At 31.6% G+C, this 27,423-nt stretch overlaps 2 protein-coding genes and 1 long non-coding RNA gene across 3 annotated transcripts in view; 1 reads left to right on the top strand and 2 right to left on the bottom strand.

Moving 5' to 3' along the window:
- The window catches only part of LOC139500289 (uncharacterized), a 74,152-nt gene extending 64,889 nt beyond the window's left edge, over positions 1–9,263 (bottom strand). Inside the window, exons 1-12 of the mRNA XM_071289031.1 lie at positions 9,252–9,263; positions 8,802–8,805; positions 8,380–8,506; positions 7,817–7,911; positions 6,928–7,113; positions 6,537–6,717; positions 5,563–5,729; positions 3,692–3,819; positions 1,809–2,061; positions 1,054–1,225; positions 534–777; positions 164–281 (exon numbers count right to left, since the gene is read on the bottom strand). Coding sequence (XP_071145132.1) covers positions 164–281; positions 534–777; positions 1,054–1,225; positions 1,809–2,061; positions 3,692–3,819; positions 5,563–5,729; positions 6,537–6,717; positions 6,928–7,113; positions 7,817–7,911; positions 8,380–8,506; positions 8,802–8,805; positions 9,252–9,263 — 1,687 coding nt within the window. The remainder of the gene's footprint in view (positions 1–163; positions 282–533; positions 778–1,053; positions 1,226–1,808; positions 2,062–3,691; positions 3,820–5,562; positions 5,730–6,536; positions 6,718–6,927; positions 7,114–7,816; positions 7,912–8,379; positions 8,507–8,801; positions 8,806–9,251) is intronic.
- A 111-nt stretch (positions 9,264–9,374) lies between these two features.
- Positions 9,375–27,423, bottom strand: part of LOC139500290 (uncharacterized) — a 63,394-nt gene continuing 45,345 nt past the window's right edge. Inside the window, exons 29-35 of the mRNA XM_071289032.1 lie at positions 20,405–20,631; positions 18,286–18,442; positions 16,955–17,183; positions 16,033–16,246; positions 14,642–14,836; positions 14,190–14,496; positions 9,375–9,841 (exon numbers count right to left, since the gene is read on the bottom strand). Coding sequence (XP_071145133.1) covers positions 9,375–9,841; positions 14,190–14,496; positions 14,642–14,836; positions 16,033–16,246; positions 16,955–17,183; positions 18,286–18,442; positions 20,405–20,631 — 1,796 coding nt within the window. The remainder of the gene's footprint in view (positions 9,842–14,189; positions 14,497–14,641; positions 14,837–16,032; positions 16,247–16,954; positions 17,184–18,285; positions 18,443–20,404; positions 20,632–27,423) is intronic.
- Positions 22,827–24,624, top strand: LOC139501249 (uncharacterized). The gene is made up of 2 exons (XR_011658500.1): positions 22,827–22,901; positions 23,217–24,624. It is a non-coding gene; the product is annotated as an uncharacterized lncRNA (long non-coding RNA).

The following is a 27,423-nucleotide window of genomic DNA, read 5'->3' on the forward strand; positions in this document are numbered from 1 at the left end:
TAGGGGCCAGCTGAAGCCCACTGGTGCGGGATTTTCTAGCTGCCTTGAAGACCCATTGGTGGCCTTTGGCTGTTACCTGCTCTTTGGTCAGGTTGTTGTCTCTTTGAAATATTCTCCACTTCCATTCTCAATTTTATCTATCAAAAATAAAATATAAACTTACCTGGGAATATTAGTGATCTTATACTTTGATACTGTTCGTAAATCTGTATTTGGAAATGATCTAATCCAGATTCTTCATCAATAAATTTGAAGTTACATGACAGATTTTTTGCGTCTGACTGTAAAAAAAAAAAAATCTAATCAAAAACTAATAATTGCTACCCTCTTATTACAACAATTTGAACCTTATCTTGTGAATATACTGCAATTATTCTACAAATGAAATGGAATATCATTAAAGTAAAGACATTAAACCATAAAAAGTCATTTAAATGACCCTGCAAAAAACATTTATAAGACCACATCATTGCTAAATAATGAAAATGCCACTTTATTTTACCCCATAACTTACAATGTTATAAAGCACTGACCTGGAATTCTAGATCTTTATTTTGTACAAATCCATCTCCTAAATACAATAGCTTTGGTGGTGTAATGTCTATGACATAGCCATCAGTAGAGGTGACTATAGAGTTGTGAGCTCCATTTGTAGTACGAAGGAAAAGTTTTACTTTGTCTTTATGTTGAAAATGAAAATTCAGCCATTTTACACTCTCTGTAGTATTAGAATATGGCTCAAAATCTCTGGTAATTTTGTAGTTGTCAGTTAAGTTTCTGAAAAAAGTGCAAAAACTTCATTGTCTGTGACTCTTTTACTGTGCTTATGCATAATTATTTTTGGTTTCCCCATTTGATTTTGAGAATATCTGACAATGGCTGTATATTGTACCATGGAACAAGATGCTCTTAAACGCTTTGACTCTCAGATCACATAATATGCATGTTTAATTCAATGAATATGCAATTGCTTGAAGTGAGAATTTTTTTTTCAATTTCTAGTTTTGGTACATTTAACACTCCACCCAAAAACAAATAATAAAACAAACATACGGTGCTGCTTGAACTTGCACTTCATACTGTCTGATTGTTGATTCAGGATCATGGTAATCTTTCCATTGAACTTCAACTTTAGCTGCATTACCAGAGAACTGGATATCTTTAAAATCTGTCTTGTTTCCATCAATAACATGTCCAGAAACTGGCTCTGTTAGATCGACAGTCACTGTAAAATCATATATAAATTAATAACAGACACCAGATTTCACACAATAATGTGTTAGCTTCTAAAATACAGCAATTTGTATGTGCCAATATAGTATAATTCTTCTTAGGTCCATGATATTGAAATCAGTTTACATTAGGTCAAATAATACTTGTTAGAAGCCCAAGTAGTTATACAAATATCATCAAATAAAAAATTGTTTACCTTTTAAGGAACTGTTTCTAAGAAACATACCTAACAAGATTAATGACCCATATCTATGTATTCTACTTCTTTTTCAGGTTTGTATCAATTTTCTTCAGACATGAATCTCAAGATATTTGTCAGGGATGAAACATAATAAAGGGGGAATTTGTTATATAAGCTCTACAACTAACTAAGCAATGGAGTGTGGTTTTGTTGTATTATTTCTAGGGAAAAACCAGAGAACTCTATTTGTCAGAAAAGACTGTCAAACATCCAAACGTACTATCCACATTGATTTGTGTCCACACTTATTTCTAGGGGAAAATATTTTTATTTTTGTTATTTTACTAATCATATGATTTTTTATAGTATGTAGATAAGCAGGTAGTTTTTTTACCTCCATTAGAAATAGCTGACACATTTTTCTGATTATTAGCGCCATTAAATGCCCACACAGTTGTGAAGTAAGTATGTCCATGTTCCAGATGGTTTTCTGGAGTAAGCTCTACACAAGCTTCATGTGTTGTCCTGCTGTACTCTGTCAAGTTAGCAATGTCTGTTACATTTATCTGTTTTACAGAACCAACACTGACCAAATACAATCCAATACCAGACTCAGGGTCATAGAAATGTAACCAATTAGCACATATCTGAAAAACAAAAGTAGCATGTGTTCAGACTCAACATGAAACACTGATCCATGCATCAGCACACAAAGGATATAGGTTGCAATTTGTAAATACAGCTGTTTCATAAACTCTCTTTTTGGGAGTTTTTAATATTCATATATATTTTGTTTTGTTTACCTACTGGTTTCTGTTATGATCTCTATGTTTCATCTCATAGAGACATAACTTGGGAATGTTACAAGTATAAATAAACATAAATAGTGGTTGCCTCGAATTTCAAGGAAGACTTCAAGGGGTAGTACAGAATTCTAGTTGAAGTTCAAACTGGGCATATAGATGTTGAAAATATACTGCACAGCCATAATATTTTATCTTTGAAAAAATATTAGTGCATATGAGCTTACCATTCTACGATATAATTTTTTTCAAAACTTCATAATAAAAGTGGTAGTTTTAGCAGTTAAAGGACTTTCAATGGGAAATTGCACTGCCTTATATTTACAGAAATAAAACCTATATTGGGTGAAAAAAGAAAACATGTAGAATTTCACCAAATGTGGCTTAACTATCTTCAGAGTTTTAATGAAATTAACTCAAATATAAAGTTATATAAATGTTTCATGGCGATTGAACAATCCTTGGCCTTTAGTATGATGACTAAGCATAAATTCAGTTTACAATATGCATAGTATACCTAAATCCCTGTATGCAAAGTAAATTCATAATATATAAAATTTGAAAATGCTCATTTGAAATGTGACGGGATTGCTTCCCTTAGAAAAACTTAGTAAATACTTAGTCAGCCGTAAGCGGTTGAGCTAAGGAAGTACTTCTTTAGCTCAGTCGGTTAGCGCGCTGCCTTGTAACACAGAGGTACCGGGTTCGAGTCCCGGTGGAGACAAGCAATTTTGTAATGAAATTCGTGCTCTCCGGTTACATTGGCGCCCAACAATAATAACCCACGGTTAGAAGAATTACCTAGCCAGGTTAAAATATAAATATAAAAAAAAGATGAAAATATCATCATTATAGAGTATAATGACTCTTGAGGTGGGGGAAGTGTGACGGGATTGCTAAAGTACTTCTTTAGCTCAGTCGGTTAGCGCGCTGCCTTGTAACACAGAGGTACCGGGTTCGAGTCCCGGTGGAGACAAGCAATTTTGTAATGAAATTCGTGCTCTCCGGTTACAGAAATTTCAATTGTTAAGCAGTCCTTATATTCACTCTTCGCAGTCATTTAAGCTCATAGATCCTTGATGAATATTGTTGTTGGTGTGATTTCTTCCTATTGAACCCCACAAGTAAGCCTTAACACTTGAATGTGGTTTCTTGTAACAGTGGCATAAAACCTACAAGCTTGAGGTACATAAATACCTAAATAAAGCTCACAATAGTGTGTTCTATTCTAAAAATGTTCCAAGTCTTAATATTCAATATTCAGAGAAACCGTAGAACTATTTTGCAAATTTGAGGCCCCACACACAAAAAAGATTCCAGCAGTCAGTTCTGTAAAACTTCTTGTGAATTCTTATATCAGACTGGTTACTTTATACATACAGTTTTTTGTACCAAAATAATTTACTTATGTGTGGGTCCATCATGAATAGAAATGGTCATCAAAAACCCCTAATGTTGTACTAAGTACACTTACTCTATCTGAATACTTTGTGTACAATAAATCTTCACCATACAAAGATCCGTCCATTACAGATCCAGAAAATGGTGCAGTTTTGTCATTAATAATAGGTGTATCAGCAACAACAATAGTACGCATGTCAACTAAAGAATACAATAAAAAACAATTGTTTAAACTATCAAATTAATCTATTTTCTGTGAAGACCTATATATCTAAAAAAAAAAAATTCATAACATTGATATACTCTGCATTTCAACATTTTCACCATATTTTTATTTCAATCCACGTCTTTATTATCTACAAATTTCAGGAAATTCTTTTACCTGTAAGTGGTTTCAGAAATTCAGAGAAGTTGCCATGACAAATTGTTGAAAAAGAATATCTAGGCTAAAATTATAAGTTCAGAATGGCATAATTCCTAGAAAAAATATCAGAATCACTATTTCCTGTTGATATACACATCTACATAGTATGTCCTCATTATCTACAAAGTTTTATGAAATTCTGTAGTGTGATTTTCATATTTTTTGTTTTAGTTTATGAAATACCGTCATATTCTAAAGGAACATAGATATGATAGTTTTATTGTTTTTATAGTGAAAGACAACTGTGAATACCGCGTGGTATCCACCCGCTATTACCCAACCGCACGATAACCACTTCAGGTGTTGGTTCACCATTATTAAGTTGAAGTTTACTTTTTTACTGTGAACCCCTGCATCCGAGAGGATCCACCTTTGCCAAACTAGCGTTGTACCTAACAACCACACAGCATGAACGAAATACCAGACCATTTAAAGAGTTCTCTATCCGTTGCCGAAAATTACCAGATACGGAGAAAAAATAAGGAGAGATTTGGAAACAGAAGCAACCACAGAAACATACAAAGAAGAAGAAGTCCATCACTGAAGATTTACATACCATACATAAGTACACAAAGTCAAAGAAATTCGGAATACCAGGCATTTTACTTAGGAAAAAAGGAAGGAACCAGAACCAAGATGAACCACATAAACCATAAACCATATTTATAAAGAAAAGCTTCATCCACGGACATTTTATTAGCAAAGATAATTTTTATGAACACATCTACCAAGATTTACAATTCCCAAAATTGCGGCGATCACACACTTCACCTTTTACCTACTCAATGGAAGCAGTACCTCCCTCGGAGCGAAGCCAGTTGAATTGGTACAGGATGGCCAATGGGGTGTAGTCCAATTTGGAAATGAACTGACATTTTATGAGCTACTTCCATCATTTCTACATTATTACCACTAGAAACTTCTACGAGGACCACTACACAGAGGTGCAAGAACTTTATTGACTAACTTTCTCTTTGAACTATACTAGATTCTTATTTTACTTTCACTTTCTATTTATATCTATAACGTCGTCATAACAACCTCTATTGTTAAGGCAAACCGCACAACCGCAAAATTTGTACTTCACTGTTTGATTCCATGTATAATATTGTCCTGAAGACGCCACGCTTGTTGGCGAAACATGTCGACCACAATAAATTAATCACCATGCGGTAATTGATGGGTGTTGTTGTCTTTAATTACGTTTATTTGTTTCAAAAGAGAAAACTCACATTTAAGGAGTAACTGAGAATTTCATTAAATCTATCCTTCTAATCTGTTTATTAAGTAATAAAATTAATGGTACATGTACCAATTTTCTGGCACCAGATGCATTTTAACAATACATGTCTCTTCAGTGATGCTCATGGCCAAAATATTTGAAATCCAAAGATGAAGAAGATATCCAAGAACTTGAGGTTTGGTTCCAAATTTTACAAGAAAATATACTTATTGGGCAAAAATATGAGGCATATGAGCAGTGAACAGCAACACTTATAAATTAAATAATAATAAATTACCATAATTGATTACTCTGATTTTCAGCCAGATGGGAACACCATCAGTTAGAATTCTAACAAGTGTTATGTTAGAATCAAATGAAAGTCTGATCCATTTCATCTCTACACAATCTCTCTTTGACCTCCCTAAACATATGTCATTGAATTCCAATCCAGAATGTGGATCACTAAAAATAAGGAAATACATTGTTAAAATACCATAAACAATATGCGAAAAAGGGAAGATAAAGATCCTGGATTAAAAAAAGGAAAACAAATAATGTGTTCTGATTGATGGAAATGCCTTATGATATTATAAAATTTAATATTTTGGCGTTTTTGGATAGATCTAATCAGTTTATCTATGTATGTACTGATAATATTAAACTCAATTTCTAAAACTGTTTGTTAAGTGAAAGCAGTCTATCATTAAAATTTTAAAGAAGAACACATAGGTCTTAATAAAACCGAGAATGGAAATGGGGAATATGTCAAAGAGACAACAACCCGATCAAAGAGCAGATTGTCTAGATCTGTCACTGATTATGTAAACTAAGCTTGCATGTCTGCATAAAATTAAAAAAAAAAAAAGTCTTTTCTCTAAGGTTAACTTATGTACTGGTTATGACCCATCTGTACATTTGTAAAACAAACAACTTTCATATTCCCAGATTATTTTTTTTTCAAGGCTTCAAGTATTTTATACCAAGAACTTTAAATAACTTAAGGAATGACTGTAACATTTTTTCTGGTTATGAAGAAATAACCTCAAACATGTGGTGCACACTGAATAACTGTGTAGTGGGTTATTCAACAGTGTGCACCACATTTTTGAGGTTATTTAGAATAACAGTCAATAGTCAAATCAACTTTCTAAGAGTCTAAATAAATTGTTGCTTTGTTTGGTTAAAAATCATGATTTTAAGATGATTTCAAAACTTTGTGGTTTGAGGGAAACCATGAAAATAAATAAAAAAATATAGCAAAATACTAACCTAGAGTTGTGCTTTGCTCTGATGGTGGAGGTTATTTCGTTGTAGCTTATATCATAAATTTCCAAGGCTAAAGGTGGTGAGTTGTCTACAGAAATTGGTGTGGAATGACAAACAGTGGTAGCCAATGGACCTCCATATTCTACATTATTCAACGCTCTAACTGATATATAGTATCTGGCATCTGCAATATACAAAAAGTAATGTTAAAAACAAAAGTAAGACCCAGTTCAAGCTGACTAAAATAAACTATGTAATTGTGCTTTCAGACTTGGGAATATCAAATCAATGAACATACTTTTATTTTTCAGGTTTGTAATCTTTATTATTTTTAATGAAACATGAAATTAATGAAAATGATGTTTTCCTTTTAATTTCAGATAAAGTTTATTACCTGGCAGTGTTTGATATGGAGCAGGAATGGGATAAATTGTAGCAGTATGAGTCCACTGGGATACCTCAAACAGATGTTTGTGTGGATCATAATGTGGATGAATCAAATCATCACAGACACTCTTTCCAACAAATATTGCATAACCCAACAGTCCACTCTCTCTATCTAGGAATCCATCCCAGTTAGCTGTAAATAAAAAAAAAAGCGTGAACAAGAATGAACGTCCTTATTACACCATACACTGCTCACTCTTATCTCATTTTCATGAACAGTGAACAGAAAAATCTTGGAGAAAACCCTAATATCCTAACTAAAACTAGACATCATTGAGGGGGAGCTGGATGATCTCTGTGAGTCCCACTGTAAATAATGGACAAAATTTGTTTGAATAAGCTGATATGACGCACTTTTTAAAGTTAATACATGGTCTTGTTATATACAAAACTTGATTTTTTTCTAGGTTTTATAAGTAAAAGTGTTTAATTTAACTGATAAATATCCTATAAACTTTGAAATCATAACAGTTGTCAAGATATAGAGCGAACACAATGTCTTACCACAGGACATGGGGTTGTCAGCTGAAACTAGTTTTTGACCTTTCACCTTGCAAGTTAGAATTACATAATGACACAGTGACCACTCTGGTGTTGGTTAATGTACAAGTATAAAGTATGAAATCCTAACAGTTCTCAAGATATAGAGTGTACGCAATTTGTTACTGACAGACAGACTTGTCAATATAGGGTGACCCATCACTCTTATTAAAACCTGATTTGCTACAGATAGAAATAGGACTCTGATTCCAAAGAAAGATAACATTAGCAGCTGAAAATTAAAATATCAACTAAAAATACATAACACAATAAGTTTTATTCCTAGATATAAATACCTGAAATGTATGTGTTGTGTCTTGTGTACAAGAGATCTGTCTTTGGCTCCAATCCATTGAAAACTGCTTTGGAACCTGGGCCATCTACTATCAATCTACAACAGTTAATTTAATATTCATTATCAATAAAAAAAAATTAAGCACATTTCACATAATATCTGTGCATACATGTACATAATTATGCAAAACTGAAAAGAAATTGCACTTTTAATTTACAAGATACTACTGTCTTTACATTAAAAAAAAGTTCATGTCAGCAAAATATCAATGCAGGTAAGACTATACTGCAAAAAAAAAGAAGACAAGTAGGCAAAAAACAAAATATGTAAATTTTGCTCTGGATATTGGGCTGTGTTAAAATCAACTAAAAGCTTCTACACAATTTTCATAAAATTCAATGAAGGGTTTGATAAAGTTATTATGTTTTAACAAACTTTAACTGTAGACTGAACCTAAATGTGATAGGCAAAAGGAATTATGTAGGCTTGCTATGTCTTGCTATGTCTTGCTCCTTCAATAGGCTACACAAGAAAGAGTCAACATTATATGGTTGAAAGACATACCTGTGATTTTTTATATTAGGATTAGTCCCATCACAACGTATAATCCAGTCAGGTCTGTGTACCTCGGGAATGATAGACAGACAGTCAACACGCAGAAGGATGTCTCTACCTGAATTTCTAATGTCTCCTGAAAAAATGTTTTATATAATGCATTGAGATAAGTTCCCAAAAGTTACCTTGGAACCCTGAATCTATTGCCATCTGCTGCTGTCAGAGTTAAAGTGTTATGTTAATTGCCAAAATTAAGTAAATTTATCAGACAAATAAATAAAAGTAATCAAACTTTTTTCTTCAAGTGCTATTTCTTGATCTTGATGAAACTTTTGTCCGAGTAACATTACCTTTCAAGTATTGCAAAAGTCATTAGTGTCTGGAAAACTTTAATCTAAGACTGGACCTTAATTTCAAATGCAAAAAAAAACCCAACTAAGGAATATATGGATATATTAAATAAAACATATGTCAAATTTTGCTTTGAATACAGTCTTTTCACCATAAAATACTTCTGTCCGAAATTCAAACAATTACATGAAGTTTGGACAAAGCTTATATTGATGTATAGAAACATTATCCACAGGCTGAACAGAAATGTTTGAACTAGTACTTTATTTCATAGTTGTGCTTAATCTAATACTTATTCAATAAAAAGCTTTCAAGAACTTATGTTGTTCTTTTATATGTCAATCAAATCAAAATAAAACTGTTATAGTCATATATTCTATATTCTGTATGTAAATCCTATCTAGACTCTCTGTAATTATAGATTATCGTTGATCAACAAGATTGATTTTCTCACTTGAGCCGGGACAGCAAAATCGAGAAAGGCAATCGAGTTGAGATGACCAATGATAATCTGTTTATCCCTGTTTTACCTTTGACGACATTGTCAATATCATGTCAATTTCATTAGCAACACCACATGCCTCCTTAGTTTCTAGTGATAATTTTCCATCTCAAGCGAGTAGCATGATATGAAAAATTATCACAAAAAAAGATCAAAGGAAAAATTCACAAAATAGCAATAATGCAATATATATATATATATTACCTGTAGTCGGTGTAGTCAAATCAACAAGGACACCTTGAGTGTTGATTATAGATGTATATCCAAGATAATTCCTAACAAGGAAATTCACAAAGTAAATTGTGTTGTGTTGTAACTGCAGCTGATCAAAGTTGAACTGTTTAGTCTTTCCTACACCCAATCTTTCATAATGGGAAAAATATCCTGATCTCGATCTTTTATAATGATATCCCTCAATGGCTTCCACAAGTTCACATGCTCCATCTGTAGAGTCAAAATTAAAACTCATACATTTAGTTGGTGGCAATTCAACACATGCTCTTGCACAATCTCCAGATGAGTGATGGTAGGAGTCCTTGCCTGCTTTTGGTCCAACTAATTTTCCTGTGCGTGGGCTAGTAAACATTCCAAACACCTTTCGGTTAAGAGGATCAGACTCTAAAAAAAATCATATATAATTCAAAAACACAATTTCTACAATGATTCTTATCAAAACAAAATATTGCATCCAAACATTGTTGCTGTGAGTTGTCCTGAAATAGAAGTTCCAAATGAAAGAGTATTCTAGAAAATTATACATAAATATAACAGTATATGTTCCTAACAGAATAAATGGTATAGAATATTTGATCTAACAGGAATAAAGTTATGACTTCATATTTCTTTACAGTTTTTCATTCAAAGCAGTTGTCGGAAACTCTCTTTTCAAGTACTGATAAGACTATATGCATGCAGCTTTGGTTAACAAGTTTATCTCTTTTTTATCTTATTCTAGCAGAACTTTGTCATTTAAAAGGAACATAATAAACAGTCATGGGCTTTGCTCATTGTTGAAGGCTGTATAGTGACCTATAGCTGTTAATTTTTGTGTCAATTTGTCTCTTCTGGAGAGTTGTCTCATTGGCAATCATACCACATCTTCTTTTTTTTTTATAAGAAAACTCTAATTGAAAGAAGTCTCAATGCAGAATATTAATATTCATTAAATGATCTAATATTGAAGCATCAGTGGTGCCATTAGCTTGGTCATCCGACATTAAGGATTTTGTACCCTTGTGTTGATTTAATGCTAAACATATGGAAATGTTATAGAAAATTCACAGCCTTTATCCTTGTACTTTCATATTTGGCAATTTAATGACTGATAGATATAGGATTATTGCAATCAGTGCTAGCATTGATTTCCTTAAAACAATTTTATTCATGTAGTTATTGGTTAAAACAATTAATCAAAGAGCTGAAAGCTCTGAGGAAAAATGATGCCACTGCCTCTAATATTGGGATATTTTTTATGCAAGTCTTGATTTTCACATAACGTGATAAGTTTAACATTGCAACATGTCTCGTAAGCATATACATGATATTCGTATATGTGTGTGTAAAGTGAAGATGACAACTGACTGTTTTTTTTTATAGTACAAATGAATAGGTCAAGAGTCAAGACTACCTAAATGATCTACAGTATCCAATGACTACTGGTTTTTTTTTTTTGTAAAAATAAATAGGTCAAGACTACCTGAATGATCTACAGTATCCAATGACTTCTACCTGTTCTTTTGTACTAATAAAAAGGTCAAGACTATTTCAATGATCCACAATATTGAATGACTACTGGCTGTTCTTTTGTACATTACTAAATAAAGACTACCTAAATGATCTAAAGTATTCTAAGTAATGTGTAATTTTTTTCTTGCAATTACATTTTTCTAAATCAAGAATACAGACTACTAGTATCCTTTTCAAACCAAATGATTATGAAGAGCCTGTTGTAACAAGCTCTTATAACCCCACTAGTCCTATAACATATGACTTTGCATTCTTAACATTTTTATATTGATATTTTCATTTTTTTTTAAATTTTTGAATGTGAAGTGTGGCACATTGATACATTTAGTAAATTTTTTTTTTATCAGAACAGTAAATAGAAATAGTAAATAATGCTCCTAAGGTCATATGTTATAGGACTAATTACCCACATACTCATTAATAAGTTACTAGTGACATAGTTATTTCTGTTACTTGAAGCAAATTCTATTTCTAACAGTCTATTATTTGAACTTGGAATTATTTTTAACTATGGAATTTGCTTGATTTCTTGTTATTGAAATTTTTAATAAATTCCATGATTATTCTGTACTGAAATGTTCTGTGCTGCGCACAACACTTTCTATTACAAAGAAAATAGCATATTTTCAATAGAATGTACTGTGCCGCGCACAACACTACCTAACCAAAATACATTGTATGGAAAGTGTTATTAACCGCTCAAAAGAACATAATACAAAATAAACATGGAATTTATAAAAAAATTAAACACAAGAAATTATGCGAATTCCATAATTAAAAATAATTCCAAGTTCAAATAATAGCCTGTTTTCTGTAGATTTACACAATAGCATAATATTGTTATACTAGTTTTATTTCACCTTGAAGATTAGACAAATACTCCTTTGATTTGTTTTTCTCATGTCAGTCAGGGTGCTTTATATGAAACTTGAAACCACTTCTCTGCCATATTTATATTTTATAACAACTCTGCCCATGACCCATATAATTGATAATCATTCTTTAACCATATATCATAGTAAGATTGTTTTTTATTTTGCACTAACCCACCATCTTTCATGTCAAATTTATGTCTCAATTTAAGTTTATGCCATTGAACCGTCATGGTATTAAACACAATTCCAAGTAATTATGCTGTTATAGTGGGTCACCATATATTCAACTTGGGTGGCATTCCAGTTATTGAAATTTGTGTCAGATCAGAACAATGAATTAGACCTTTACGAATGGATCTCATAATTTAATATGGAGCCATAGTATGCGACCCCTGCCCGGTAACAAAAATAAACAAGCTTGAAAGGATACATGTCAAAATTTATCACCAGAGATTACAAGTCAAGAGAGGACGGATATGTCTCCAAAATGCTTGCCAAACTGGAACTACAACTAGATCTCAAGTCAAGGACAAACAAGGCATTGAAGCCAAAGTTAATATTTATGTAAAAAGTTGTTGAGGGGCTGATTCACGCTATTGAACGAATTCCTCAAAAAAGTATGTCCGAAGAGAACCATAACTGCCGAGAAATTAAAAGAATACCACGAACAACTATTGTGGAAAAGCAAGTGAAGAATAACTCTAACTGTGATTGTATTGACATTCCTCCAAGTAAAATACTGCAAAATAACCAAACTCATCCTTTGTAAGACAGTGATCGCATCAAGAGAGCTTCAAATCTGTTCTCACGCCCCGCCAATAAATCGGCGCCGCTCTCTCAAACCATTGTATTAAATCCAGCATAGATATCGACAATTTATTCACATGTCATACAAATATAGTCTGTTACAGACTCTGCTGCTGTAACTTTGTAAACAAAGATTGAGTCTGGCCCAGTCTGGGTCCTTAGCCACTAGCCCCATGCCCCAGACTAATATTAAATTTTCAGCTCAGACTAGTAGATTTTAATTATCGCTAGCGGGGGCTGCCCTACTGGACTAGTAAGAAAGATAATGTCCTATCTATGTTATTTGAACATATTTGAGGTTTAGATTGACAAGTAATGCAGAAAAGATCAGGAAATTAATGTGTAAGAACGTAACGGTCTTAACTATGGAGATCGATAATTATACATTTATCCTGAGAAAGTGAAACAGAAACGTAAACCAGTCGCAATATTCCTGGTATTTCGATCTGTCTTATAGTCAGTAGAAAGTGGACTGAACACGGACACATTATATTTTCTTATAATAAAAGCAGTTGTTAAATGTAAAACAAAAAGACTATCAAGTTTTCCCCTGATCAATTATATATCTTTAATGTTTTAACAATGTTTTAGTTTTACTTCACATAATCAATAAAAGTATAAAAATAGATTTATGAGTATCTTAACAACATCATGTTGGTACATTTCGATCTTTTTGGCAACAAGAAGGACCAGAGACCATGTGTCATCAGACGATTCATACGCAACACGTTTGTATAACCATATTACTAATTTCCGAATATCCAAAACTTCATAAATCTGGATAAAGACTAGTACAAATGTATCTATCCAATGCATGTCAAGATGATTCCAATTAATACTTTTTTAATGGTTGTTAAGTTGAAATGGTAAGAAAGGCTGACATTATTTAGGAGAACTACCAAGCGTGGTAGGCAGAGAAATGTAATGGAAGTTCAGGTCAATATTATTGGAAACATGCCGCTGAAAGCGTCATTTTCCAAAAATATGGACCAAATCAAGTACACCTTTTAGGGTTCCCTCGACTTTAGTGACCTAGCACGAGGTATTTTGGAATTACAAGTGGATTAGAACTTTTTGTAAAAAAAAAACAGAAGTACATCATAGAAAAGCAAGTAAGTAATCTATGTTTCAAATTTTATAACAAAAATCTCTGTCTTAAAGGCTGCGGATTTTCTATAAATATCTTGAGTACTAAGTTCTATTAAATGCAATGAAACAGTAAACAATGATGATTTGCATCAAGTTTTCCCTTGGTATATGTACAAAATGGCCTATCTCTATTATTCATTATACCTGTAGTCTTGATACAATTGAAGTTTGAAAAGTTCGTACAAAAATGGCAACAGAAGGGGTCATATAAACCTTAAATCATTATGTTTAATCTTTCATTACAATGTTTTATTCAAACTTACCAATTGTATAAAACTCACTTTTCAAGTATTTATAGGGTCATAAATTGTCATGCCTCTTATCTAGCTATTTTTTTATTTAGTTTTCAAGATCCTTTATATATAGAGAGAGAAACATATTCCAATTACCTGCAGTAATATGATTTATATTGCTTTGGTCAAGTTCAACATCTTGCCATGGAACAATCTGTTCACCCCATATGTCTTTTCCATAACCCATTGCCACTTTTGTTTCTACAAGCTCTGAATCTTCATAAACTGTTACTGAAGCTTTAATAACTGATGGGTTACTGGTTGTCTTGTAATCTTCATCAAATCTTCCACCAGGTGGGGTTATATCATATGTTGATAGGTCACATGAAGCTTTGGACTTTTGACCAGAGTCATTCTCAGCAGTTACAGTAAAATACAGCGGAACACCAGATGCTTTTAAAACCTATTAAAAAAATTGTCTTCTTAAAAATTACAAAATACTTACAATAATTGCATTAACTCAACACAACTATAAAACATAATATGAAGATGCATGAACAACTGAGCAAACTTTTCCTTTGATTTCAAATAATATTTTTTTTACAAACCTCTGACAAAATGGTAGCAGGTCCTGCCAGTTCTCTATTGTTTAATACATCTCTACCACCAGGTACAGTTCCGACATCCAAGTATAACCTGACACCACTTCTGTCATCCCCAGCATGGATAGAAATTTCAAACTGAGGCTCTGTGTAATCCTGATCAAGAATTTGTCTTACCAAACAATTTGCTGTGGAACGCTTCTGAAATTTTTTATAAACAGTTTGATTAAGGTATGATATGTAAAACATAAATTGTGCAATTTGGCCAATCAGTTTCAACTTAATAAGAAACACTTATATCATTGAAGAAAAAAGTTAATATGGATCGAGCTATACAATGTAATTACATAAAAATAAATCCATGCTTACAAGTATTAATTAATTGAATAAGAATATTAATTGAATAAGAATATTAATTGAATAAGAATATCAATTGAATAAGAATATTAATTGAATAAGAATATTAATTGAATAAGAATATCAATTGAATAAGAATATCAATTGAATAAGAATTGTAGATTGATTAGAAAAAGCATCACACAGTTAAACATGCTCAATACCAAATTTTGAGAAACTTCCTCTACAAATGAACATAGACGATGGTACTGTTACCAAATTTCTGGAAGTTTTCTTCCAAAGAATTATGAGGTGCATATTTAGTCAAATCATTGTATTTAAGGAGCTTCTAAATTATTACCAGACCTCCATAATTTGAAAGTCTGGAATCAGGATATCCTTAAATCAATTAGGACCTCCTAAAATATTTGGTATTGGAAAATGAAAGAATGAATAAATGTTGATATATATATATATTCTACCACTGCATCGAGTGTGATACGATATTTATCCACTTGAGACAGCTTTTTAAATATTTAAAATTTAACTGTCGAGAGTGGATAAATATCTTATTACAAGAGATTTGGTGGTGTAATCTGTTTCTCTAATGATTTTTAAATAATAAGCGTGCAAAATTTTTCTTTCTTTTATAGTGATCTGCGAAAAAATGTCTTCTTTCTACGTGACGTCATCAGGCATGGTCGCCTTTTTTCATGCTGTCCCAATAGGAAATTCAGAGGAAAGCAAGAAAATTCGATGTCATAATCGGATTTTAACCAAGAACTGAGATCTAACAAACCACACCTTGCCTGATGACGTCGCATAGGATAAGAACACATCTTTTTGCAGGTCGTTCGAAAAGCAGGAATAAGAGTGTTGTATATTGTCTAAATATCATTAGAGAAACAGATTCCACCACCACATCTCGTGCAATACAATATTTATCAACTCTCGACAGTTAAATTTAAAAATTTTAAAACGTGATGCAGTGGTGGAATCTATATTTATACAATGGGTGCAGATAGGGATAAAATGACAAAGAATTAGAGAAATGTTAATACCCTTTCAGTTCCTGGTTTGTCAATAAACTCTGTTATGACTGGACTGGTTTTATCTTTTTCATCCTTCCTGTTGTTTAGAATGTTTTGTGTTATACTTGGTGATGAATATTCCCACAATGTTGCTTTGTATAAGGTAATTGACCAAATTATCTCAAGTGTTATCAACACCTTCAGCTTAATTCGTATCGGTATCATTACTAGGTCCATAACAATTCTGAAATTGGCATAATGTAATAAATACATGAATATACACCTGTCAATCTCTGGGACAGTGTATTAGGGAAATCTCCCCCTTTTGTGAAGCTGCCTAGGGGGAGATAATTTTTAATCAAAATTAACACAATGATTAGCTATAGTTTTTTCTATTTTTTTTTAAATTTGAATGAAGGGATTTTATATAGAATGCCAGTTATTTTTTATTTAATGCCTTTTATTCCAATTCCAATAAGGATTCGTCAAACGATTTCCTCCAAATTGTCTTAGTTGTAGATCTTGTCTTGCTGATCCTTGCTAATTTTAGTTTCTGTCTATGATAGTTTTCAAGAATATCTAAAAAATTAAAAAAAAGGTAAAATTTGTCTGGCAATTTGGACGTTAACAGACAATTGGTAGAGCTCAATCTTCTGAACATTTTTGCCCCTGTAAGATTTTCTCTATCAATAATAGATTTCAAATATACAAAATGTTAACCATTCATTTAAACATTTTAATTATAAAGTCAAACTTCAACAATGTATTATTATGTGAATTGTATATCCGACAGTCACAAGTATTCATCATAATTAAGTTCTATAACAGCAGAAAGGTGGTATTATTTCAAAAAACAATAGAACAGAGATGGAAACTGGGAATATTAATGTGTCAAAGAGGCAACTACCTGACCCTAACACTTTAGGTAGTATAATTTGATAGGTGATATTACCCAACATCCAGAGGAAATTTCTTGAATATCAGCTCTCCTCTGGTTGGAAATCTCAGCTCCATAATATATCCCTCAAGTCTTAAATTGGCAAAAATGACCAAAATTCCAATTCCTACTTCTCCGTAAACCAATATCCCAGTATATGGTGTTATCTCACCTATTGCCTTCATTCCCATAATATTAACTCCTACTCTCAAATCTACACCAAAATATATACCAGCACCAACTTCTGCAATAAATACAGTTATAAATAATTACAATTTAATTATTTGAAATTGCACACTTTAGTCTGAATTTAAAAAAACAAGAAGTAAATTCTTAAAAATATAAGATGAATGATTGTCAATGAGATAGTTAACTACTTTATCTTACAACCTGCAATAATGAGCAAAACCATATCACATAGTAGGATATAAAGGACACTGAAATGACAAATGTATAACTATTCAAACAAGAAAACTAAAACGGGACTTATGTACAAAAAAAATAACAATAAAAAATCAGCTAACAGTGCCGCCAACCACTGAATTACAGGCTCATGGCTTTAGACAGGTTTGTTTATCTTACAATAAATAGAATGCCTTTGGCTACTTAGCAGTTTAGTCAATGTAATAATCAGGAATAATCAATATTAAAACAAATTATTTAACCTTTCTATGCACATAAATATGAGATATGACATTCAGAGAGTTTAATTTGAAGGATTTTTATAAACAGATCAATTAAACCCTTCAAAATCATTGCTGTTTTTCACTAAAAAGCACTAAAATCTTTTTCGCTATTCTCAAAATGTACAAGATGATACTCAAGTCAAACAAGTAGAGCTGTGCAAAGCTAACTATAAATGAATTTTAGAAGTTGAAATTGAAATTGAAGTTTGAAAATTTCATTAGACAGATATGGGTAGGACAGTATTCCCCCTCTTTTGGGGCAGAAATATAAATACCTGGTTACTGCCAATAAAATTAGTGGCAATTAAAATTAAAAAAAATGGATGTAGATGATTCAACTACAATTTTATATGGACAAAGGAAGATAACTCCAATTTTACTGATTACTTTTACAATGACATCATTGATATTTTTAGAACTGACATAAGATTACTGCATCACTTTTTGTTTTTCAAACATATACTGTTGCACACTGTCTTTGCAGGCAATAATGAGCTATATCTATCAGTATCCATGGGTCTTGTATTAAGTCAAGATAAAGGATGAAGTGCAATATCACCCCTTCTTTTAAAGTAGGTGCACTGAAGAGTATAAATCTACATAAAGGAAATTTATATTTGCATGAATTTAAGAGAATAATTTCATTATAAATAAACGTACTAAAATGCAAAGTCACAATTGAAGCAATGACCATTTTTGAACCATACTCCACTGTTTTTGAACGAGATGGCAATGGAATTTCTCCCATCATATCAAGATCTTCTGATTGGAAAAAATCTGAATCTCCTCCAACTATCTCTGTCAAAAACTCTGATAACTGCAAGAAGAAATATATTTTTTTTTCTACAAAATACCAAATTGATTTTTGAATTGTAGAAAAGTAATTTTCAGAATTCAAATTCTAATAATTAAGTGTTTATATCTATGCAAAGATCTGGTTTTATTTTCCACGTTTGGCTTCATTCTAGGTCCTTTTTGGTTTGATTAACACTTCATCATTTGACAATCAGATCTTGGATTTTGAACATTTTTGGCATGAGGATCCCTCATCTGGAGACATAAATTATTGAAATATATATTTTTTTAGTTTTACTTCAGGGATTTCCCTTGTGTGAAATATTGTTAAATATATTTAAAACTGGTTAACTCTTTAAATGGGTTACTGATATTAGGATCTAATAATATTGGTTAATATGCATGTGAAATCTTTTGGCAGATTAAAGAGTGGGGTTCCATTATATTATATAAAGAAATGTTGAGTTGTCAGTTCATAGAAGATGCTTACAGTAACTACTGTTTATTTTTGTATATATGAATATTGATCATATGGGTACTGTGTAAGAGTATCAATATGAATATTGATCATATAGAGTTTGAAATAATTTATATATATATGTATAACTATAAGTTGTTTGCAGGAGAAAAGAACAAGTTACTGTGAGCAACCAAACCTATATTAGAGTTTTGTCTTATTTAAAAGAAGGAATTTAGTAAAGAAATATTTAAAATTTGGATAAGAATAGCGAGGGAGAATTTAAATGTGCATATTATGCAATAAAATTGGTACCCTTAATGCAATTACATCATCATAGGGTCATTAAAGTTCTTTGCCTAAGATTGACCTTCAAGCATCAATTGGTGTTCATGAATCATATTTAAAAGAGAAAAATAGTCATCTTTTCATCAAATTTTAAAAACTTGAGCGAATCAAAATTTCTGAGAAAAAGTGTTCAAACTATTGAACTTCCATTCCAATATTGAGTTTGAAGGATGCTTAAGGTGTAATACATTGTACCACCAAATCATGGTACCTCACATCAGGTTGTATACGAAAATAGGTTGAAAAAAAATCCCTTGAATTTGACAGTTGTAGGTAATTAGTCCTACATTTTATTGCAGAAAAACTTTTCTGTGTCATAAACATATGTCTTGGGTATTTCAAAGCACCCTTTTTTTTTATTTGGGATTTCGATAGAATATTTTGTAAACTTGAGGTTACATGGTAACTAAACCTTTTACACAGATTAAATAAGGGGAGAAATTTGATTGGTTAACTTCCAGTGATGGTTATTTTCTTATATGCAATGAAATGTTATATGAATTTTTTTCTTTAGTACTGGATAGGATTAAACTTTACTCATGCCAAGTATTTCTTTATTTGAAACAAAGATAAATTCTGCACATTTTTTTGAAAAGTGCAAATTTAACAAAGACTAATAGGGGAAAATCAATGGTAGTATATAAACTCATCATAGATACCAGGACTACATTTTTCTATACGCTAGACGCGCGTTTCGTCTACAAAAGACTCATCAGTGACGCTCGAATCCAAAAAAGTTAAAAAGGCCAAATAAAGTACGAAGTTGAAAAGCATTGAGGACCAAAATTCCTAAAAGTTTTGCCAAATTCAGCTAAGGTAATCTATGCCACCAGAAACAAGTTAACTTAATTTTCAATACAAATATCTAGAAAGCACATTTTTTTTATACAATCATTAAAGAATTGTAGAATTAAAATGTGTGAACATAGTTTACGCAAATAAAATGGCATTTAGGCGATGACCATAAAAGCAAATGGTTTTAAAAACCACAAAATAATTTCTGAATTTACAGTATGTAAAATGAGAATAATACTATTCCAAAAAGAACACTTTAATAAAAAATGTATCATGTAATTTATATTTTACTGATATACACCTACAAGCAATTATGTCACACTGCATCTTTTAAAGAAAATATTTTAGAAGTGAATGTTTTTTTTTTATATAGCTTATAATTACCAAAGCTTTAAACAAATCTCTTAGCTCATCAATCAGTTTTGATACTTCCACTGGATCTACATTCTTCATATCTAGCAGATTTTCTATATCTCCAATGGTCATGTTAGCCAGCTTCTGTCCAAGTAGTCTAACACCTGCATTTGTCAAACCCTGTCCAACAACAAATGCCTGATTGGTCCTCCCTGGTATATCAAATGTAGCCCCTAGCATGCTTTGGATAACATCACCTGAAAGATAGTACCAATAAATCATAAAATATAATCTAGATCTTTGAACAGGTGCTTTAAGGTGACTTCCGATACTAAGGGAGATAACAACATTTTACTGATGTAAAACTGGTTCCCGTTTAAAAATTTAGGATATATCGCCTGTATATCTAGGTCACGGTAACAGTTCCGATGTCGTCTGTTGTCAACGTGTGTAAACAACTTCCAAGTTACAGCTCATCGCTCAGAAGAAAGGAAGGTTTATCATAAAGGATAAATGCATGCGTTCTTTAAAAATAAAGAATATGAATAGCTTCAGCCTGAAAGTTCACACAGTCTTAAATGATTCTCAACTTATAATATCATATGATATAAGTTTTTGAGAGTTGGAGAAATTCGGCGTCCGATCACAGACAGTGATGTTTCGTTTGACGGAACCTGGAAGAAGGTCGACGGCTAGCTCTGATGATCACCTAGCGCAGAATATGTTCGTTAAGATGCAAAACTGTCCCCTGCGGATACTGTCTGTGAACGGAAATACGACCTTCAAGGCTTGGACCAGGAGGTGGAGGCCGTGGAGCATTTTGTCCATACCATATCGTTGTAGCTGCAGTGCATGTAACCTGCATATCATGTGTGACAGTGTAGAAACGAGGGGGAAAATGGGACTGGTGGATTTGTTATCAATTCAAAAGCTGGACATGGTAAGAGAGTTCAATTTTCTCTTTATTATATATTCTCTTTAGACTTTACACATTTTACTGGTTGGAGAAGGTGTATGGTTTCATGTCTTGAATAAATGAACCTGCCCCACACATCTCTTTTTCTTTCTTTAATTCCCCTCTATTATGGTCTGGGGTTTATGTGGTTTGAGGGTAAAAAGCTTTATTTTGAGGGGAAGTGCTGCCCAAATTTTTTATGAAGCTTGACTTAGTAATTTTTCTGGAATTTTTCCCCTGGAAGTTATTTATCATTTTTGCAATGTACACAAAGACATCTATACATAAGGGGCTTTTTAGTTTTGCATCCAAAAGGAGAGGATTATTTTGTAAATACTTATTTGGTAGCAATTATATAACCATAAATAAAATTAGAATTGAAAAAGTAAACAATTGCAGTCACAATGATTCATTCACAAAAATAATGTTTTACAAACTCAAAATATTAGTTTTCTTTATTTTATAATCAGAATTTTCATATTAAGTCATCTTTTGCATGTGATCAGAGACCAAGTGGTCGGAAACCTTACATATTTAGTCATTTAGAATGATGTGTAGAATGCAGGATAATGCATGAAGGCAAAAAAGAAAATTAAGAAGGGGGCACCCACCCTCATTCCACATTATTAGAAATAAATGTGAGTCTGTGATCTATAAGAATAAAGGTAAACATGAATTCACAATCATATTATATAAATATAAATTGAAAAAATCAATTGTATATTCCAAATAAAATTATGAACTCAAGTCTAAATAGTTTATAGTTTATCTAATTAACCAATACATGTGCAGACTGACATTTCATATCATATTTTTCAGGAATGATACATGCAGGAATTTGTGCCACACATTTCAACAATTTCCTTAATGGATTGAATGTACTGTCTGTGAATTCATTAGCCATACTTAAATAAAAAGGAGAATTAAACTGGAAAGAAAATATTTGCAGTTGCAAAAGAATCCTGTAAATAAATTCAAAAGAAGAAACAGTTTTAAACATGGTTAATTTAATGAATAATTGGAAGGTAATTAAACCTTTAGTCATATAATTCATAAATTTTCCTAAGTAGATATAAAGTATAATGAGGACCATAATTATATTCATATTTGCACTTAAGCAGTCATAAAAATGAATTAACAGATCTTGGTAATAATTTCAAGTTTAGGGTCAATATTTCAAATCAATTTTGTGGTAAAGCATTGTTATATATACTTGAAGACTTTCATGTATAGAACATGACAGAATTTGTTTCAACAAAAATATTGAACTAGAATTAGTTACATATGTATAATTTATTAAATGAAATCTATATTAATGTATAATTTCAACAAATTTAATGAAACCTATTTGGTTTTGAAAGCCTTTATACATATTATTATTACAAATTTCATTGTTAACAGCCTGAGTTTCCAGTTAATTTTAAATGTAATATGTTTTAGCTATAGTATTTGAACACTGCATGCACTTTCATTTATATATATTTGTTATCACTTTTTTTCATTAGGTTGAAGCTAATTATGTTGCAGAATTGCAAATGTTTGGTACTGGTTGAAACTATGAAAGTAATACAGGTAAATTTAAAGAATTTAGACTTTAACTTTATTAATAGAAAAGATATTCCCAAATGTCAAGGTGAAAGTGGACATTGTAGATTCTAAACACCCATGTGAAAGCAACAGTCTTCTATGGTGAGAGGATGCCATACTTAGCAATGCTCTTGTTATTATATGGAATATGGCTTTTTTATCATTATTTTCACTATTTTGATATTGAACAACCAACATTGATAAAAAGTAATATAAAACTCTCACTTTTTATGAATCCTATATTATCTGATTATATTAATTTACTTATTTAATTTTTGTTATATTTGTTATCAATTGTAGGTCTCATGGTCATCATTTAACAGCAGGTTATTAGCAGCAGTTTTGTAGAAAAATGAAGGATGACTGTCAATGGTAAATACATACATTTTAGGATAATTACATGTAGTTACCTTTGAAAAAAAACTTAGGTTCCATTTGAGACTTTTTAATCTGATAATGGTGTTTTGCAGGCATTCATAACATTTCTTTTTGGACAATATATTTAGTAGATTCAACTATAAAATGTAGGATCACGTAAACTTGTACACAGATGTCACTGACCTACATTTTCCACTTCACTGACTTTGGTTACATTAAACATCCAATTTCATATACAACAAATGTATATCTCAGCAACTAAAAGGTGTCAGATCATGCAAACTTATATATACACTCTCAGAGTCTCAGTAAGTAACTCAGCTTCCAGGCAAAAGAAGGTCACAGTGATCCACATTTTACACTATTGATTTGTACTTTATTTTATAATTTAAATACAAAGTATATTATCAAGACTGCCACTGGTTCTTGTGTGCCACAATTCTGACAATGAAGATAACTATGTGATGTAGATAACTTATGTTTATTTCAAACTTGGTCACATGCTGTATATATGTAAATGTTTACCAAAAAGAACAGTTCAACTGTTTTGATTTAAGGTACACATATATGGTAAAGGTCACACCTATTAAATATACATGTATACCTTGAATTTATTTGCATTGGACCCTATAATGCTCCCTATATCATTTATATTGTCAATTATTGCATTCCAAATTGCCATTGTTCACAAAACAAAAACCACTAAAAAGGATGGCCATCATATGCAAAAGCAATATAAAATGCATACCCATCAGCTGACCTAATTATTGCAATCACTTCAAAAACCTGGCCATATATCATATTATAAAACTCTTAATGAGTACCTTTGTTAGTCAGGTATAATATCATCTTTTTAAATTGATGTTGTAATGCATGATTGGATTAATTTTGCACTCACTGAAATATTATATAGATTTAGTAGTTTATTAGTATATATTACACCTTTTCATTACAAATAAATAAATTAAACTTTCAGGTAAATGCAGCAACAGAATGTTTCCCTGGAAAATTACCGTAGAAAATTTGGGAAAGTATGAATAAGAAATTAGAGAGGCAAACAGATAACCAGAAAACAAAGATTTTGAAAGAAAAGAATTGCCACTAATAGTAATATGCTATATCTGACTGGGAGCAACATGTACTATTCAATATGGAAGGATTGATAATTTTGACTGAGAACACAGTGAACTCTAATAATGCTATGACTATCAATAAGTACTTGACTGAATCAGAGGAGTAAACTATTTACACATTTGTAAATATAACAGTTATATGTTTGCTTGATTATTGAGGCATTCAAAATAAAGAAAGTTGAAAAACCTTTGAAAAAGTTATAATTTCATCATTTTTTGGTTATGTTACGATGACAACTGAAATATATAATGTATTATCATTATGCTTCATCAAACTTAAATCATTAATTGTGGAAAAGGTGACAAAGTCTTTTTTAATCCATTTACTTGCATGACTGTTACCTATGAATCGATAATTTAAAAAAAAATATATTTGGTGATTTTCGCTAACTTCTGAGTAATTTATTTTGCTCATTTAAGACCACAGTAATGCTAATATAAGCTGCATTACAATGTATCATAATATTTGTTTACATTTACATAGAAGCCATGTGTTGTTGGTCTGAAATCATGGTATTTGATCTGCCATTGTCTGTTAGGTTGTTAATCTTGCACATCAGAACAATGCAAAAACTTGAATTTTCCAACTTCATGTCCTGTTGCCATGGTAACCGTTGTTCATAGAAACCAAAAAATTGTTCTCATTTGATTGCCTTGTGAAACTGTATTATTCTGTGTTAGTTTAACAAAGGATATGACAACATATGTCACACTTTGATCACCGATGATGAAAGATATACAAAAAACTGCTGTTGATCACTGTTTCGTTAGGGGTCACAAAAACATTTTTCGTGCAAAAAATAGTCTGGTGACCCATATTTTTTTTTATTTCTTTTTAAAGCTCATTGTTATGACCATCTTATGTCAAATTTAAAAAAATATTCATTGGACCATTTTTTTGGAAATTTAAGAAAAATAGAAATTTTTAACAAAATCTGTGTTTTTTTTTGTGGAGCAGTGTTGATGAAATTAGAGACGAAATCAATGAAAATGAATAAAACTGCCATTATTTGTGTTTTATTTACATTTTAAATAATAATTTTGTAATAAATGAAGAACAAACCCTTCAAAATACTTTCAAAGGCTTGAAAAAAATCCAGAGTTTCTACATCAGGTATGTATTTATGCATACACGTGATGTACCAACTTTGGTGACCGTTACCATGGAAACGAGTCTGGTGACATACTATTTTTAACTCAAATTTTCATAGAGGCCATTGCATAGTATATGTATGCAAATTTTAAGAAAAATTCAATGGTGAAAAAAAATTTGCTATATCTGTAGGGATCCACCTTAAAATATACCTCCATTTCTCTTTAACCATAATAGGTTAATATTTTAAGGTATTTTCACTGATTTAATGTGTTCTTGCTCTTATTCATACAATTTTTACAATAACAGTAGTTTATATATCTTATTTTCAACAATGAACTTAGATATCATAATCTTCTTACCTGCAGCACATCAGCAGAGATCAAACTTCTAACTAGTCATTAAAATTAGAAAGATCATATCATAGGGAACATGTATACTTAAAGGGAAATCACACTATTGTTTATACGCATCGCTCTCGGCGCCGCTATAGTGTCGTAACCGTATTATGACGTCGCCGTTTTCGAGTCCGCCGATTTCTAAAATGGCGGCCCGCTCGAATGGTCGTTTCACGAAAGCAGGAGAATGCAAACGACGTATTGATTTAAGTGTAAAAATGAAAATGATATACGAAACGGACAATTTGTTTGAAGCTGAAATCAGTGAACCAAGACAGTTAGACTCCTGTATCTGGATACCGGGAGAGAGGCGTGTTTTTGAACCATATGAGATGGACAAACAGCTAAAAGCAGGTTGTGTAGACTGTGAATTACCACTTCAGTTTACCAACGTTACCGAAGAAACAAAGTGTGGTCTAGGGTGCATTCTGTATGTGGCATGTTCTTGTGGTGTGATAAATAAAATCTACTCCGGAAAGGTCCATTATGATGCAAAAAAACAGAAGACAAGACCAATATTTGATGTAAATTCGAAAGCAGCAGTAGGTAAGATAAATCGGTAAACGAAATGAGTGATTCAAGTTTTTAAAATAATGTTACTGTTCCTTTATTCTTTACAAAAAAAAAGAAAACGTTGTTTTATTGGCACTAATACCACATCTTCTTATTTCTAATAAGTGAAAAAGAAAACTATCAGAATAAAAAGCTCAACAAAAATGCAACTAACTACTTGAACTAGCTGTTCCTTTGTCCAAAGGACTCCAAACAAACAGTTTATTTATAAACAACATACTGCATGTATGTATTAATGATACTAAAAAAAAAACTGACCATCAAAGTTCTATGAATAACATAGTATTTTTCCAACTATTCCCTAAATATTACACTGTAAAACGTTGTCACAGATACCAGTATATTTTGAATTCGTACGTTGTGCAATATGACGTCATGTTTATCATTATGACGTTACCGCATCAACCCATCCACCGTATAGCTACAAAGGAAAAGCAGGTGCTTCTTACCTTTTTGTGTATTGCACTGTATAGCATAAATTAATGTACAAATTAAAACAAGGAACATTTTGTAATTGATATGAGAACAATGTCAGAGCATACCAATCACAAATAATTACATGTAATGACAATGATATATTTATTTGTTCAATGAACAGATTGTATAAACATGTCTTTTAAACTGTACTATATTACTACAGATTTTATTTATTTTTGAATGCAAACAAAGAATATTGTTTGAGATGATCCTTTTAACGATCATTCTTTAATTTTTTATTACAAATTCGGTTTGCGCCACCGTGACGGCATTTTTGAAAGACAATGATTTTTTACAAATACTAGTAACGGAAACATTTTTCTTACATTAATTTTATACGGCTATTCTACACCCTTTACTGAGGGGTAAGACCTTTATAGGTACTTCGGGATCGGGTGTTTTTAAGCTCGGGGTTTCGGGATTGACCCTTGCGGGATCCGGGAATTCTGTCTCGA

This window comes from Mytilus edulis, chromosome 13 (genome assembly GCF_963676685.1).
Source record: "Mytilus edulis chromosome 13, xbMytEdul2.2, whole genome shotgun sequence".
NCBI lineage: Eukaryota > Metazoa > Mollusca > Bivalvia > Mytilida > Mytilidae > Mytilus > Mytilus edulis.